This window comes from Erithacus rubecula, assembly GCF_903797595.1.
Source record: "Erithacus rubecula genome assembly, chromosome: 3".
NCBI lineage: Eukaryota > Metazoa > Chordata > Aves > Passeriformes > Muscicapidae > Erithacus > Erithacus rubecula.
Genome location: NC_136689.1, coordinates 106,567,118 through 106,585,193, shown reverse-complemented (window position 1 = coordinate 106,585,193; position 18,076 = coordinate 106,567,118). Strand labels below are relative to the sequence as shown.

At 37.2% G+C, this 18,076-nt stretch overlaps 1 protein-coding gene across 4 annotated transcripts in view; it reads left to right on the top strand.

Annotated features, from left to right (window-relative positions):
* NOL4 (nucleolar protein 4) overlaps positions 1 to 18,076 on the top strand; it is a 185,820-nt gene that overhangs the window by 97,890 nt on the left and 69,854 nt on the right. For all 4 annotated transcript variants that reach the window (XM_079302951.1, XM_079302950.1, XM_079302952.1 and 1 more), the window contains exon 6: positions 7,894 to 8,177. In XM_079302951.1, coding sequence (XP_079159077.1) covers positions 7,894 to 8,177 — 284 coding nt within the window. The remainder of the gene's footprint in view (positions 1 to 7,893; positions 8,178 to 18,076) is intronic.

Genomic DNA, 18,076 nt, shown 5'->3' with positions numbered 1-18,076 from the left:
AAAAAAATTCTTTAACATTTCTCCCTTTGCAGGGAGACATACTTTGCAGACTTCTCAAAATATGTTGCAGACATCTCAAAAACATCTTTGTTGCTGATGTGTTCTCTGCAGGGTTGGAATTTTAGTGACCTTTAAACGTAAGAGTCCTATTTGCCTGCCTGAGCCTGATTGCCTGCCTGTCTCCCAGCCTTCTTCAGTTCCTAGCTTCTTATCAATAAGCTGCTCTGCAGTCTGGAGTCCTCTTTGCGATGAGCATGGGACAATAACTCTGGCACCACTCGTGCTGTTGGGCTGAGAACTTGTTCCTGTTGTGCTTATCCAGAGGTGGAGCTCTAAGCCACGTTCTTGGTGCCAGGTGACATCTTGCCTGTCAAATATGATTTTATAAGAGTCATAAAAACTTTTAAAAGAATTGCAGTTTTTCTGCATAGAGAACTGCTTGATAGAGTCTTTGCCACAAAAAGCACCCTGGAGGTTTCTCCAGAGTAAGGGGAAAAGCAGGGATTTTTGTTCCCAGAGGCAGTAAGGGCTCTGTGTTCTGAAGTGTAAATGCCAAAGAACAAGGATGAGCTAGATACATAGTGGTAATAAGGCCACTGTGCAGCCAGTGAGCTTTCAAATTGGTTATTTATGTGTGAAGTACCCTCCTAATAGACATGCTCCTTCATCTCCTTGCTGTGCATATGCAAGGACAGTAGCTCTGCAGGCAAAAAAGTAAGCATGCAAGTCAGTTGTGAAGCTTTATAAATGAGCCCTTCTATAATTCTGTGACTGACAGGGCAGTATTATTTCTCTGATAGTTGTTGATGTCATGGAGTAGCAGTTGTTCACTGCTCTTTTGTTTAACATTATAATTGAAAAAAATAGCTTCCTGTTTTGTGCCCCCAACAAGAAGAGATGTTTACCCATGGAAAATTGTGAATTACTGAAATGTTTGTTTAATAATGAAATAAGATTTACAGCCTGGGTAGAGCTGATTCCACTATGTATGTGCATGTGTATATCAGATTTACTGTACTCTTGTTGACAAGGCTAAGGATCAGCTTGCTCTGTTCCTTTTTCTTTTCATAAACTCATACAGTCAGTGATCGTATGAAGTAGCTCCTGTCCTATTCCTCCACCACTGAAAAGAACAGTAAGGAATTCGTTGATAAGCATCACTGAAACTTTTGGATATTTCAGATTTAAATTCTGTGCAGTGAGTTCCATAGCTGAATTCACAGAAGGCAAGGCCATCAGTAAAGCATATATGTCAAAAGGAGAAAAATAATTGTTATTGAGGTTAACTGAAGAGGACAGTTAATACATATTCTTGTAATGGACCAAATGCAGTCTCACTGGGAATAAAGGGACTGAGCTGTGTGCACACCACCTTGCTCTGTCCTCTGTAAAGGCTCTTGCCCCTGTCTTAATTCCTGTTCTTTGTTTCCTTGATACAGAACAGTGGAAACAGAAATAGTGGCAGCAATTTTTTTGAGGAGCAGAGAGACAAGGGTGCTTGAGATTTATATTTCGAGGCTCAAAGAAAGACTTGATACTTTGAAGGAAAAAATGTTGAGCATTAGTATGTATCTAGAAGCCACATCCTGCTCAGGAAAATTGCATTTGAAATTATTAAGGGCTGAGCAATCCACAGGAGGAAGAATTGTATATGCTTGCCTTATTCTCCTCTCTAAACATCTCCTAATAACCACTGATTAGGAGATAGGTTATTGGATTAAATAGATTTTTTATCTGACCATTCTTATGCTTTATGAAATGGGAAGGTCTGAGATCACCTTTGTGCCTCCATTAATTCAACCCCTGCTCTACATAACAATGTAAAAGGGAATGGAGATGATGAATAGATAGGGTTGATTTGGACTGGCTTTTAAGTTATTTATTAAACTTACACTTCAAACATGACTTGTGTTGTAAATGAAGCATAACCAAATACATAACTGTGACAAATTAGTATTAAACAGTCCTTGTGAAAAGTGGTGGGAGTGAAATGTGTCCTTGCCTTTTTATCAGTTCATTTAAAAAGTCTCTATAATATTTTATGCTGCAGAAGTTTCTGTGAGTCAGCATTGTACAATACCTTTGTCTGATTCATGGTGCTCCTCTCCCAAAACTGCCTATTGTCTGTTGCCACTAATAGAATATTTTTCATGGTAATTCCCATTAGGAAGGTTGCCTTGGTGTTGTGGAATTCTGGAAGGAATGTGACTAGCTTAGTTTATAATGTTTGCTTATACAGCATATTATTTTCATTAAAGTTGTATTCTAACATAGGAAAATAAAGAACATGCACTGCTGAAGCCAAAGGTTAAGGAGACCAGCATAGTAACTCAAAATTGGTCTTGACTGTGCCACTCTCTGGTCTGCAGTACTGCCTCTTGGAATTGACCATGTTCAAATGGATTTGCTTGCTAAGGGTGTAAGGTGCTGTTTTCAAGATCTGGGCTGATGGTATCCAGCCCAACAAGATTAAAGCAACCTTCATCACCCAGGATTTTGGTAGACAATCTCTAAGCGTGGGTGTTATGACAGCCTGCATTTGCACAGCAAGAAGTTTCAGTCTCACTCATCCCACTCAGCTCATTCACTTCCAATCTCCTCCTTTTGGAAGGAACAGTTACCCATCTTGCTGCTCTCAGAGATGCTCTGTCGACAGGCAGCCCACTCAAAATGTTCATTTAACCTGAGTGCCTGCTACCCTGGAGTTTGCAGGCATCAGTGTCTGTCTACATGTGGGCCCTCTCCCATCTCTATTCCTCAGAGCAGAATGAACAAAGTGGCCCCAACAATTCTTTTGATGTGATTAATTGAACTCATTATTACCAGGAGTGGTTTTGGTTTGTAGGGTCCCCTCATGCAGTCAGACTGTCTCAAAATAGCCAGAGGTGTTGTAAGGTTAATTGCCTTTCCCTTGTTTTTGGCTAGTGTCTAAGTAGGATAATTTCAGTGGAGCTGAAATTCTGTGTAGCTGTATGATTGCAGGACTGTGCCACACTAGTGCTGATAGAGCTGAAGCCCAACACTGTGCATTACTGACTAGTAATATATGTTTCAGGTAGCTGGAATCCCAGCTGTATAATTTGTTAAAGCTTGCTCTAAATCTTAATTGCATTCTCACCTGAGAGGTAATTGGAGAGAGGGTCAGGATAGATTCAGAGATTTACCTTTATGTAGAATAGCTTGCTAACTCATTCCTGACTTACCTGCAAGGAATATGAAAATTCTGGGTGATTTAGAGTGTGAAATTGGTAGCTAACAGATTCTCTAGAACATCTGGAAGTTTTTCTCTCAAGGAGATAAGTGAGAGTATATATTGGTATCTTGATTAGAAATTCACAGTACTTCAATAACACTTATATCAGAGTTCAGATCTTACATTTGTGCTCTCAGAAGACAAGTGTTTGATGAACTCGTTATTCCAGAAAGATTTGGTGCACAGTTCAATTTGCTTTCCTTATTGAGAACAGTGTTGAGCATTTGATGTATCTGGTCTGGAGACATCTCTTTCCGGGTAGAACAACTGTATGTTAACTTTCAACAAAAGAATTTCTAATTCTAGCTATATATGTTGTTTGCCCATTCATAAATCTATACATTGTTTGATAGATGAACATTCCTATACATTAAGACCTAGTTTCCTGCTCTGAATGAAATTGTTCTTAAAATACCACCAGCTGCCACTGATAACCTTGCAGAATCCAAGGGTACAGGGAAATTGGGTTTGGGCAGAGATTTAGGCCATGATAATGTGGTTATCTGTGGCAGATGACTGAAGTGAGAAATGAAAAATAGTTCCAAGCATCAAAACTCATACTCAGGGCATCTGTTTTCTTGGGCTTTCTTTGGCATTGTCTTTTTTTCCTCCATTTCCAAATTTCCTTCAAAAGCAGGGAGAAAAGCTAACACAGAGATGACTGCAATGAGCTTGGAAAGCTCACAGTAGGAATCTGGAATTCCCATGTGTTCAAAAATAAAGCCAGTGTCACTTTGTATCTTGCTGGTCTCAGTGGGATCTGGAAGAAGGAGCTGGAAGCTGTAATGCAATGTGATAAGACATTAATTTGAAGTAAAAAAATTACTGTAGATCTTGTTTTGAGAATTAGAATCACAGAGCTTATCCCACAGCCTCTTTCTTGATTGCTCCAATACACAAAGCAGGGCATGGGGCCCCTTTGCTCCCCCTTTCTCAGTTCCAGTGCCTGTGGCAGGCTTCTCTGGAGATCTTTCCACAAAATTCAAAGTAAGCCCAGAGAGGAAGGCTGTGGTTTGCTGAACCTGCTGTGGGAGGGCAGCTCTCACTGGGTTCATGGCTGCCCACATGTGCTGGGCTGGGGTGGATCTCTGGGGTCCTCATCTCCATGGAGCTCCCAACAAGGAGCAGGGGCCAGTGGCCATAGCTGGACAAAGCCCCTTCTTCCCTGAGCTCTCCCTAAGCCACCATGCCTCTGCCTCTGCTGGATGGTGGGAAAAAAACACTTGGTAGGAGAAGAGGCTTTTGGCATTAGCAGCTCATTGTTGCTGAGCTGTTGTGATACATGAAGGTGAGGAAACTGGGAGCAAATTGTTCCCAATGCTGTCTCTGCTTTAGTGCAGCCCCACTCACAGCTGCAGCAGACACAGGAAGGAGATGAGGTCTCACCTGCCCCTGGCAGGGGCACTCACCACTGGGGAATGTGGTCTCCATGGATTTGTTCTTGCCCCTTGGCATCCGTGTGATGCCCATGAGTGCTTGCAGTGCCTGCAGGCCCAGGAGTGCTCAGGAGGTGTTTGGGCTGTGGTTGCCTGTGTCCAAGGATGAACTTCACTTTCCTGTCCTGGGTGAGACCCTCTTGCCATTTTCCCCAAACCCAGTCATTCTTGATGTGTTCTGTTTTTATGTGCCCTATGAGAAACTCTTGCTTTAAAGTAGCTTTATCCTTGGCAAAAATAGACAGCTGCCCAAGGAGGAGGAATGTACTGAACCTTGTAATCTGGTTACCTTGGCAACATCTGTAAGAAATTATTGCTGAAGCACTTTCTGTTTTTTCATCTCTTTTATGGAAATACATATTTCTGTTTACTTGACAAAAGTGTGATTTATACCATACCCATTGTAGCCATTCTCCTGACCATTATCTTGACAAACAAGTTCCCATCTCTAACAAGCAAGGTTAAATGACTGGAAAAAAAAAAAAAAAAAAAGACTTTGTAGTGGAAACCAAGATTTGCCATCTAGTAACTAAGCTTTTGCTAAGAAAAGCAAAAATCAAAAACTTTTCTGTTGTTTCAGAGTACTATAATGCTTGATCACATGTACTCAACATGGGAATTCTTTTGAGTGGTCATGTTGTAGAACAAACAAAAGATTATTTTTTCTTCTGTGTTGTAACATTCTCACACATTTGAAAAATTTAGTTATCAACCATATGTTATACAGGGCAACAAAAAATAAGAAATTAAAGCCTTATTGCTAGGTGAAACTAACAGCTCTGCTTGAGAATTGGCTGTTCATCATTCCCATTGAGCCCTCTGTGTCCTGGTAGTGGTTGCTCTGCCCTGCATGAGCAGGGACACTTGAGTGCCAGCACACAGAAGTTCCAGAGGGATGTGTGCTGCTGGGCAGGCAGTGCACCCACCTTTTAGGTGGTTCTTTGTGTCCTCTGGTAGCTCACGTGTTTCTGTCTTTGCTGCCAACAGCAGGGAATCTTCTGAGCCCTTCAAAGGGAATAACACCTCTCACTCTGTGACCCATTCAGTAACTGATTTAATTAATTTGAAACTAACTGTCACTTGTTAAACTGTTAATCGAGAAGCCAATTATCTGTTAACAGCCCTAAATACAACAGTAATCAAAGTGTTTCTCTGTAAAAAAAAAATAAATCTGGATTTCTTTCTGTTATCTCTGAGCTTTACAAATAAGTTGTTAATATGTCTATTTTCTTTAAAAAAAAGTATTATAATTCAGTTTTCTATTTTGGAATAGTAAAACTGCTTATTTATTTCTGAAAATATGTTTAGAGTTTTAGCCTTTTTGATGTTTTATGGCCTTGAAGACATAAGTCTTAAGACATGATAGATGGTTTATTAAGGATAAACCCTGATCTTTTTATTCACTTACGTAGCTGAAATTGTCAAGCAGCATTGCTCTGTTACAAGTTTATTTTGTGTACATATTTAAAAGTCTTATTGTATAAGTGTTATGTCTTTTATTGTATATACTTTGGTATTCCCAAGAGGTAATGTAAAAAAAAATACCTACCAAAGCATAGTCTTTTTATTTATTGTAGACATTAGTTATATAGCTGTTTTAGAACAGCAAAAAATGTTTCTTAAGTAAAATTATTTAAATTATAACTCTTAATCTGTATTGTTATGAAGTTAAGATTGTTTTACATGCTTACAAAACAAAGCAATTTTAAAAAATGTTTGTACTGCATGCCCATTCCTGTATAAACTTATGTCATAAAAATGTTTTTTGAATGCAGCAAGAGAACGATGTACAATATCTTGTCTCTGGCTTTCTAAGTATTTAATTGAATTAGATCACTACCCATTTATCCACTATTTTTTTCTCTTTAAAAAATCTTATCTGAGAGTGGTGAATAGTTGTTTTTACTGTAATAATGATGATGAGTCAAAAATTTCATTAATCATGTAGTTAAAGCATGAGTATTTCTGAGCACACCTGTTAAAGGATGTGCCCGGATTGTTTTTTTTAAATTCTTCATGGGTATAAATGTATTTGCTTCTTTTCTAAACAACATGGAAGTTGTTTAGAAGGGCCCAAAAAAGATGATATATTAGGGTGCCAACATATTAATGCCCATCTCATTCCATATCTCCAGTTTCAATCTGAATACATTCCTGACTGCTGACTCCCCAGTTTTGTTTCATAGTCTGCAATAAGTGAATGCTTGTAGAGCCCTGGGCAGGTGTTTGCATCATTACCAAAACCGTGTAAATTGCCAAAAATGAGGTGCTTTAGAGAACAAGAAGAAGGGAAATTGAGTGCCAAATTATGCTGCCATTTAACTATTTGAAAAAGAAAATGTTATACTAGATAGTCTGTTGGCCAAAAGATTGTTTAGAAGTAAAGATGGGTTCAGTGGTAGTACAGGTGGCAAATTCTGGTACTGACAAGAACAGGATACACAAATCCGTAAGTATGTGAAGACACATATTAATCATACAATCCAGCTGTAAAATCTTAAAGGTAACAATAACACAGCCAGAGTTTTTGGATGGAGCTTTCAGGTTTATAATTTAGTCCACTATTTATCAGTATTTTTAAGTATAATATGACACACAATGAATGAAAGAAGTGAAAGGGCACCTGAACAAAATGAAGACACAATTTTTGTTTCTGGAATCAGCTCTTCTAGTATAATCTCTGCTGCCAGCAATGAACACATCAGATGTACTTACACTGTATCTCTGCAAAAGGATATTTATGGATGTGACGTGCTGTTCTGCACACTTAAAACCTGAGATTCAGGTTCTCAGTACCACATGCACCTCTATTTATTTCAGAAATAAGTAATAGTCCACTAATGAGCATGGTATAAGAATCTAAATAGATCCATAGGCATATGGACAGACACACTGATCAAGGCAGATTTTACACTTTGTCCCTAAAAATCCTTTGTAATTATCCTTTATGTACACAGAGGTACTAAAGTGTCAACCCAGACAATTTCCCTTTACTTGATCATATTGTATGGATTTACTTAAAGCTTTTACTTGTAAACATGGAGGAGTGTGTTTGTGCTTTTTGCAGAAATGTGCTGGTGCTAGTAATATAAACAGCTTTCATTGTGTTTTGAAAAAAAACCCAACACTGTGAACATAAATTATGTTTAAACTGGACAGAGATGATTATGTGACACGTGACTGAAAATATATCTCTTTTAATAGATGATTCAGCCGCAGAGAGTTTTAATGGCAATGAGACCGTGGGACACAGTTCCAATGCTTCAGGGGGAACACACTGCAGGGAGATGGCAGAAACCAACAGTAATGGCAAAACAAATCTGGAGCAGGATGAGCAGCCTCTGAACCTGAGTGACAGTCCCCTCTCTGCTCAGCTGACTTCAGAATACAGACTAGATGATCCCAGCAGTAATGGAAAGAACAAATACAAGACTCTCCTAATTTCTGATCTCAAGATGGAACGGGAGGCAAGAGAAAATGGAAGCAAGGTAAGATGCTTCCACATGGTCCACATATGAAGCACGTAGTTCAGAAAAGAAAAAAATTTGTGGGGCCAAACTAAAGGTTATTCCCAGCTAAGCACTTAATGTGATTTGTCTAATGTTTGTCAGATCATTACCTAAATGCCATATGTAGATTTGTATGCTCTGTTACACATATATAATGCATACGTACATTAAGTGTATGTGGATGTACATGGGTGAATACATATGTATAGGCAAATATATTGTGCTGACACACAGGCAAAAATGGTATAGTTCTCCATCAGACATGAATTTTATCAATCCATTTATTGAAAACTGTCTACATTACCAATTTTAAAAACATATTAAAATATGTATATAATGTGATACATATATATATAAATATGGAGATATATATGTATGTATATTTACAGATGGCCATCTCATCACATCTATTATGTATGTGTAGAATTTTTGTGGTTTAAATCCAGCTGACAACTAAATACCTCACAGCCACTCACTCACTTCCCTCTGCCTTGGTGGAGTCAGGAAGAGAATGGAAGAAAGGTAAAACCTATGGGTTGAGATAAGACAGTTTAATAATGAAATAAAGCATACTACTACTACTACTACTACTGGTAAATTGTAATGAAAAAATACAATAAAAAGCAAAAGAGGAATAAAAATCAGGAAACACAAGTGATGCACAATACAGTTACTCACCACCCACTGACCAATGCCCAGTCAGTGTCTGAGCAGTGATTGGAAGTTTCTGGCCAGCTCCCCCCAGTTTATATAGTGGGCAATATTCTCTGTGGTGCAGAATATCCCTTTGGCCAGTTCAGATTCAGCTGTCCTGGCTGTACTCCCTTCCAACCATTTGTGCACCTGCTCGCCAGAAGAAACTGGGAAATAGAAAAATCATTAACTTAGGGTAAGCACTGCTTAGCATCAACTAAAACATCAGTATGATATCAATATTATTCTCATACTTAATCCAAAACACAGAACTATACCATCTGCTGGGAAGAAAATGAACTCTTTCTCACCAGAACCTGTACAAAAATTAATCCATAGGACTGTTAAGTGTGTATGGCCAAGAAAATTCCTACCAGTGGATTATCATCATCTGAAAGGAACTGATTTGGTTTCTTCATGATTGTGTTATGTGGGCACCTAACCTGAATTAAAACTGACAAGTTTGCTTTAAGAAGTCTAATCCCCTGAGGGCTTTTTGCTGTAGTTTCTATTATGTGGGTAAGGAGAAGCAAGGGTGTTATTTTGTAGATAAAGACAGATTATATAGATTAACTTAGTTAGCTTTCTAGGATGGTGTTTTTCATGAGGGCCTACAGTTGTGAGGGTGAAGAAATGGCATATGTCATAGAATTTACCCATTGATCTTACTGGTCATTTGCTTGGGTTTTTTTTTGTTTTTATTTTAAATATATGTTAACCAACTGGCTTACCACTTCTACAGCAGCAATAATAGGATGTGAGTCCTGGATCCAAAGACTATTAATGCTAGTCACTAGCTTTCAGTAGCATGACAGCATAGATATACTTTGAATGGGCACATTTTTTTACAGGGCTTTGAAACAGGAGTGTTAAAATCCTTAGGCATACTTAGAAAGAGATAATACATGACTGATACCTGGAAAACAGCATTTAATCATGCTAAGATTTTATCTCTTATCTTCATTGCCTGTGGAGTAAAAATAAAAACTTGTACTGTTTTTGTAACTTAAGTATCTAAGTTTTAGTGGGTGGAACAAAGGGAGACTGAATGAGAGACTGTTGTCTTTCTAATTGCCATTAAGCAAACCATGTGTGCCAACATCTTTTCCATGAAATCTTTATGAAAAACTCTGTATAGAATACTTATTTTTTTCTCACAAACTTGCATTTTATGGCAAATATTCTGACTAACTCTAGTCCCTGCCTGTGTATGAGCCCCAGTGCTGGATTCACTCAGTGCTCTGAGTTTCACAGTGGGTTCCAAATTGGCTGATATGAATGGTATCTTCTTTTGCTTCAGGGCAGATTGTTCTAATGAACCTTTTATAGGCCCATCACCCAAATATTGACAGACACACAGGCTCTTTTGCCTGAGGTAAGTTGTTGCTTTTGCCATCACTCTTGCAAATACACAAATAAGCTTGGAAAGATGGGGAGGAGTCTTAATGTGAAACTCATTTATAGCTAAGACAAGAACATAGCCTAATGTTCAGTTTGCAATTTGAATCAGTTCCAACTCAGATGCAAGAAAAAATGATCAGGAAGTGTTAAAAATCTATAATGAATTGAGATGACAATCAAAACCATCTCATTCTTTACAAATTTTAAGAGGCCAGAATCATCCCCCACATCAATACATTCTTTCACACTTGCTGTCATCCTGCCCACTCTATATTGCCAACAATATGCAGATTTGTCTTCTCTTTTTGTCCTAGTGAAACTCATGTTGATGCCTAGAGTTCATTTAAGTATATGATTAATTAGATACACAGTAAAGATTATTAAATATAGAGTAGAGACTTCAGGAAGAACACAGTCCTGGGATAAAAAAAAAAAAAAAAAAAAGTTAGAGATTTATAAGATGAGTTCCTGAAGAAAATATCTGGTTTCTAAATGAGGGGAAATATATTTCAATTATTAGGCTAGTAGTGGAGAAATAAATACATTATGCTTCCTCCAATTTCTACAATGTTCCATTTAACCTGTACAAGATGTTACTCTCTTGGAATAGTCAAGACAGTGAAACTCAGAGGGAAAGGAATGGAGCTAAGATGTCTTGGCTGACATGTTCTCATTGATAATTTTGTATCTGATGCAGAATTTTGATCAGAAGAAGCTGTTGAGATTAAAATGGTAGTTTTTAAATCAAATTTTCTTTGAAAACATATCAGATAATAGAAATTAGGACAGGAAATATTTTTTGAAAATGGTTACTTCTTCGTGGAAGTTATATTTTCAGAATATTCATCTTGTCCATACCTATTTGAAGCAATTATATGCTTATGCTATAGGGAAAGCTTGCTAAAATGTTGGTATCATTCTGCAAAAAATCTTGGATGTCAAAACAGGGATACTTAGCATTTTCATAAAATCAGGCCTATGGACACAGGGGATGTAATTTGTGATTTGTAAGAAATGTAGAGTTTGTTTTTTTAATAATAAGTCAAGTTTTCTTGCCTGAAAAGACTGATAAATAACTGGAGATTAGTTAATCCTGTCAACAACTACGGTATATTATTTAAATACTGCTTGGTTCAGTTACTTCTGAATATGACTTAAAACTGATGTTAGTAGCACTCTTTAAACAAGCATGACATTTCCGTGGACAGTGTTACTTTGAATCCTCAGTTCAGGCAGTGAGTTTGTATGGTGATCTCTTCTTTTTGCAAAAAGATCATGTGCTGAGTGCAGTGGAGTGCCAAATCATAATAACCTTAAAATCTGATCTAAAATGTTTTACTGTTCACTGAAAATTTGTTGTGCAAGGAAAAAAATGGGTTTTCAAAGTGTTAAATGCATATATGTACACAAGTATGTATATGTGTATATATATGTATATATACACTTTATATGTATGCTTTTATTAAGCTTATATTAGGGAACAGATCCTCCAATAAGACCTAGTTGTTCACAACAACAAAAATTTCTACAACCATTTAAGTCTAAACTGAAGCTTGTGAAATTTTGCATAGCTGCAAAAATTTATATGTAACTTAACTGGGCTGGGCCATTGTGCTACAAAACACTAGAAAGTATTCATCAGCAAATGCTCTGCAAGTGGGGTTCTGTTAATTCAAATAATGGTGTGCACATATAAATTAATTTAGATCATTACTTATGTGTGAGCCTGCTGGGTTTTTGTATGACCATAGTGGAGTTGTTGTAGCACTTAGATGTTTTAATTGCTGATTCTTTTGTTCTTGCTATGTCCTGTACCATATATTTTATTTTGAAAAGTCATTTTACAACTTTATCTCTTCCTCATTATTTATTTCATCAAATGCAGCCAGCCTACTCCTTTAAAATGGTTTTGTCTCTCCTGCATTTGGATAACAAGGTTATTGTAATATACAATGGGAAAACAGTCTTTTGACCTCACCAGTCATACTTACGTTGTGCCATTATTTTTTACCTGGATTAATAAATGGTTGGTTATGTCTGTATTGCAAGGGGCACTCCTAATATGCAAAAACTTCTTTGTGAAATTTCTCAGATATGGTGCTGATCATAAATACCTAGGAGATGCATTAAAATGAGGTAACAAGGACAACACATGTGCTCATTTTGTCCAGATACCTGCTAATTGCAAAGTGTGGGCTTTCTTTCTCTCTGCCAGACAAAATTTCTGATAGATACAAATTTCTGATAGAAAGTTGACACCTCGAGTCCCTCTGCATGTATTGTAGGCTAAGTTAATATGCATTTTGTTTAGCACAAGTGTGTATTTGGCTTCTTGAAGAATTGCACAAGATAAGAAATTCTTCTGTTAAGTCTGAGAAGTAAACCATAGCTTTAAAGAAGAGAATAGTAAATAATGATTGCTGCAAACCATGACCTTTAATTATAATACTGCATTCTAATGTGAAGGTGGTTATAGTTACAGTGGTTCACCACAAGGCAGAACTTTCATGTAGTCTCTAAAACTAAAATCTTTCTGTCTCTCCTTTAATGCTGGGCTTTTGAAGTGTTTGTCAATATTTTTTCTACAGCCTGATGCAAAGAACAGTGTTCTTGTCATGCCTGTCAGTTCCACTACCAAGGGTTGTTTGCTTCCAGCAATTGCAACTTCAGACAGTGTTGTAGTGGATATACCTACACTATGGGAGGTTAGCCTGGCACACTGTCTGCTTTTAACATAGGCCCCACCCCAAAAATGTATTTAAAGCCTGTAATCTTGTGTGGCATCTGTAAGGCAGATCATATATGAGGTCCTGAGTGAAGTCTGAAGTTCCTGCACAACACTCTAGTTAAAATTTAGTGATCTTCAGTGGTTAGTCCAGCTGTAGAATCTTGTTACATCTGTTTTGTTGGAGCTCATCATTACCAAGGGAGACCATGCACAACTGCCCAAGCAGCCTGACCTGTATGTGCAATTATATTGATAATCCTATTGTCATCTGCTGGTGAATCCATTCGGTTTCCAGAAGGTCACATGAATTTAACTACAGATAGACACCATTCTACAAGAAGCAAGGTAGAGTCTTGATGTATTTCTTCCTCACTTTCTTTCCTTTTAAAAGATGGGATTGCATCTTGGCAAAAGGTGGAAGGTCATTCCTTAAATCCAGCAAACATCATCACATCTGACATTGTGTTTCTGAGGCATGTGGAGTCACTGCCTGTCTAGCTCCCATCTGCCTGTGTTTCTGTCTGCAGGTTTCCTTGGGGAAATGGCCATGGTCAGAAAATAAGGGAGCATATGGCTTTTTCTAAAGCAAGTGGAATCCTTAGGAATTGCAGTGCACTTTTATAGAGACTGATAGAGTCCTACAAAGAAATTTAGGAAGTAATTTATTTTTAAAAAATTGATAATGAAATGTGAAACAGGTGTGCATCTACTTGAAGCAGGAATTAGAGAACTTTGGGAATTTGCATGTTATTAAGGATGGTGTTGGTGTTTTGGGTTGTTTTTTCTTTCCTTTTTTACTCAATTCAATTTTTTTTTTTGTCCATCATCATTGATTATTCATATTCAAGTGGAATAGACAGGTTTCAGCTGAATGGGAGCATTGTCATGTGGTACTTACATGAGATAGCTACCTCAGCTCTAAGCAGGAGAGAAGCTGGAAAGGGTAAGATAGAAGTGTCTCCTCCTCTTTCAAGGATACCATTAAACTGCATGTTGGCTATTTAGTACAAAGAAAATACCCTGTTCCCCATCTAGCTTATTTTGCTAAATGCCCAAGTTAAGATAATTAATCTGCATTGAGAGTTTAAGCTGTCAGAAAGGATCTTTTGATTCCAACTCAGAATTTTTTGATTTCTCCTCAGAACTTTTCATTGTCTTTCTTGCTTGAAGTTGGATCTCACAACGTAGGTATGGCATAAGAATAAATTAGATTTTTTTGGTTTTGTTTGTTCTAACTGGTATATTTTATTTCATTCCATGGTCAGATATAAAGTGTTCAAGCAATATTTTATTGACTGCAGTTTTGTTTATGGAAGTATCCTAAGAGTCTGCAGTCCAGGGGTTTGATAACATTATTTTATGGCTTAATTGTTAGAACTAGGAAGAGACTTGGCATGAAATACTGTTTACTACTGTCATAAATAACTTATGAAGGGTGAAGCAAAGTCTGGTGGAAAGTTTAGGCAGGACATGTTACTAGAAGCAGTGGCATACTAGATTTTGGGAAAACAACAAGAGTGGGGCAGAAGGTAAAGCCAGCCTTATAAACATTCTGGAGCTAGGAGATACCAGCACAGAATGAGCCTGTGGCTCCACTAGGGCCCAGTCTGCTTTCATCATTCCAATCACAGCACTGAGGAGAAGATGGTGACATCTTCCAGCTTTGCCTTAATTGCTACCCAGTGGGTTCCATCATTCCTGCTTTACACTAAATCCATGGAAATAGTTTGTACTGAGATTTAAAAGTCAAGATGATAAAAGAAGTGAACTGCAGGCAGAATCCACCTCTGCCACCATCATGTGAAGGTGATACAAGGCTACATCTTTAGTCTTGCATCTCACACCTTAGGTGTATGAAGGCAGGCTCAAGTGTTCTGTTGAAGTATCTATCTTCTTTAAAATACTCAAGTGTGTGCAAAGGTAGCTGGCATGTCAATGCTTTCCTCTTCTTGGGAGAATAGAAGATAAACTTGCTCTCCTATGCATGGAGAATTCAATGAAAGGAGAACAAAAAGTGCATGCAAGCAGTTTTGTGACTTCCAAATTTTTTTTCTGCCTGCTCACCTACAAATCTGCCTTTTTTTTCCCCATACCCAATGAATTGCTGCTTCGTGCATAGGGAGTTTAGAAGTTGCTCTCGTAAAGTCTGAGTCCTTTATGTCTTATTTTATTTAATCAGACACCTTGATTTTCCTTTTCCCTACTTTTAGAAAGCAAGCTAGCTGAGAAAATCACAGCTGACTCCAAAAGTCAGTTAACTTGTTTGGATAAAGCATGTTTGTTCTACGAAGAAAAAAATATGTTCTTTTTTGCTGCTGTTTTGTAGATAAGTTGCTAGAGGACACTCAGAAGGTTTTTGGTACCAAAAAAAATTTGATGTTATTTTAGCGGTTCAATAAGCACTGTTTAATCGTTCTTAAAATGTAACAACTATGGTTTTATAGAGCACTGTTTTTTCCAGACTTGAATCTTCTGATTTTGGGGCTTACCCATAATAAGTGGCTAAATACATCATTATTTTGGAGAGCATGTTTTTCATGCTGCTACAGCTGCATGAAAAAAAAATCAGTGTTGTGTTTGTCAGAAAATATTAATTCTATAGCGTTCTCTAGCAGTGACATTCATCAAAGACCTTTGTCTGTGATACCATCAGTTCTGTGTCTAATTCTTCCCATTGGCAGTACATTTACTAGCAGGTTTTCATGTTCAGTCAAAGCTCTTGAAAGTGAAATTGACTTCCTGCAGGGCATTTATAACAATGATGTAGCTCCAGGTCAATTAAACAGAAGTTGATGATGCTACTCCAGATTCACTTACCTGTAATGGAGAACACAATCTGACTCCATATGCATATGAAATCCCAGTTAATATAAAACTGGCATGGAAGAGAATAAGTTTGATGTGTTTTTATAAGTTTTCTCAGAAGATTTTTTTAAAGGAGAAAGAGCACATGGGTCAAATACCAGAAAGTGGTGCTCTTGATTCCAGATTGCATGTGTGTTACTCACAAATCCAGCTGCCTATCCTCATCTGCTTTTACCTTTGGAGTCTTTGGTCACTCATATCAAAAAAGAAGCACTTGTACATGAAGGAGATGCAGGACTTTCTCCAACTTGGTTTTAGTGGTTGGACATCTGTTCAGACAAGAGAGAAAGCTAACAAGTGCCTCTGCAATCAAAGAGGTAAGGTCTGAAATTACTACTTCCCTCCCTGTTTACAGCCAAGAATGTTTTATAACTCATCAGTCTGGGAACACGTCTGTACTTTTCAGACAGATTCTTGTTCACTTCAGCATAAATTTGTTCCTGATAGACACCTTCAAGGCTGGGCCTTGTTACAATCCCTATTTCTTATTTTTGTGGGGTTTTTTTTTTGTTGTTTTTTTTTCTTTTTTTCTTTTTTTTTTTTTTTTTTTTTTTTTTTTGGTTTGTTGGGTGTTTTTCCCCATTAGGAAGGAAATTGGATTTGTGCCAAAGTCCGACCACATTAAACTATTTGCTGCTCCTTTTTCTTCTTCTTTTATCACACATGGAGCTCCTCTGCCACCTAGAAAATGACTGAGAGCAAATCTTGCTCTTGGAAGATTAAACACCATTTGATGGTAAATTGAGCAAGATATAATGAGGCAGCAATATTGCTATCTACTGTGATTATTTTTAGTCAAAATTTTATTTATACTTAATGAACTGACATTTTTTTATTTTTCAGATGCTGAGATTGAAGAGCTGATCCTCAAAACTAATCTGTGATGAATGGCTTCATATTTGGCTACATTCTACCCATTTGACACCTTCAAAACTATATTGTTATTCAAGAAGTTGATAATCATGAATGTTACTCTTAATTTTTTCTTTCTGGTATTGAATTATTTTATACATGCCAAGACAAGTCCTGAGGAAAGAGAAGAAAGAAGTAAAAGGTTTTTCTTCTTTAATAACATTTATAACCATATAATGATGAGATTTTAAAATAAATATAATTTTATTAATTGTCTTACAGTTATCTCATTTTCTAAATTTTTTTCCTTGTTGAATGAATGCCAGTAGTCAAAGCATTCAGTCTTGCTGAATGTTTGATATACCTTCAAGCTTTGCTTTTCTGTGCTCTCCATAGCAATTTCTGGGAATAATTAATTACATTAGAACCCTGAATGCTTTTTTTGGATACTTACATATTCATGCATTTGGATTTGCTGGATGATGTGAGAGAAGTGAATAGCTCAATTTTTTAATAGAGGGAAAGAGAAGTAGAATTCAACTTTAGAAATATTTAACTATTTTATTCTCTTTCATCTTTCCTTTTGTTGCTTGCCTTTTGCTACTGTCCTCCATCTGCTTTCAAAGACTCATAGGAAGACCTATCTTAAATTTTGGATTTTATGAACAAAATAATAGATATATATAACAGCATTACTTTCCAGAAAATAGCACTGTAAGAAATTAACTTTAATTACCGGGTCTAGTCCTCTGTAAAGTGGAACCTAGGTGATAGATATTTACTCCAAGAGGATGTGCAAGAGTTCAATTCACAATGTCCGCAGAGTTCTGATTAATAACTTTCAGCCTTTGAGAAAACAACAGTGGAGCAGCTGTAATGTGCCACAGAAAACAGTGAGGAACTGGAATTGTGGTTGATGTCCTAGATCCCTACAACAACAAGGGATTTGCTAGATGGATTTCCCAGATGGTCTCTAGCAGTATCTTATTCCCTGCAGAATGGGGAGTGAAAAAGAACAACTCCCAATAATCCCTATCAGTCTGCTTGAGGTTTTGTCTGCCATATGTTTCATCAAAACATCCTGCTTTGTATTTCATCTCTAACAGTGACTCATTTTGAATACTTCAAAGAAACAATTAAAAAAACAGTATCTACATAAGCTATTGAGGCAGGGAGGAGACAGTGGTGTAGGTAGGCATTGAAAGCTGTGAAATGTTTGTTATGTTTATTAACACAGTAAAAAGACAGTGATCAAACAATTTTGCAAAATGAAGGAATAAGTCACTGAGGATTACAAATATTACAAAATGGTGTTCTTGTACAATCAGTAAAAGATCCT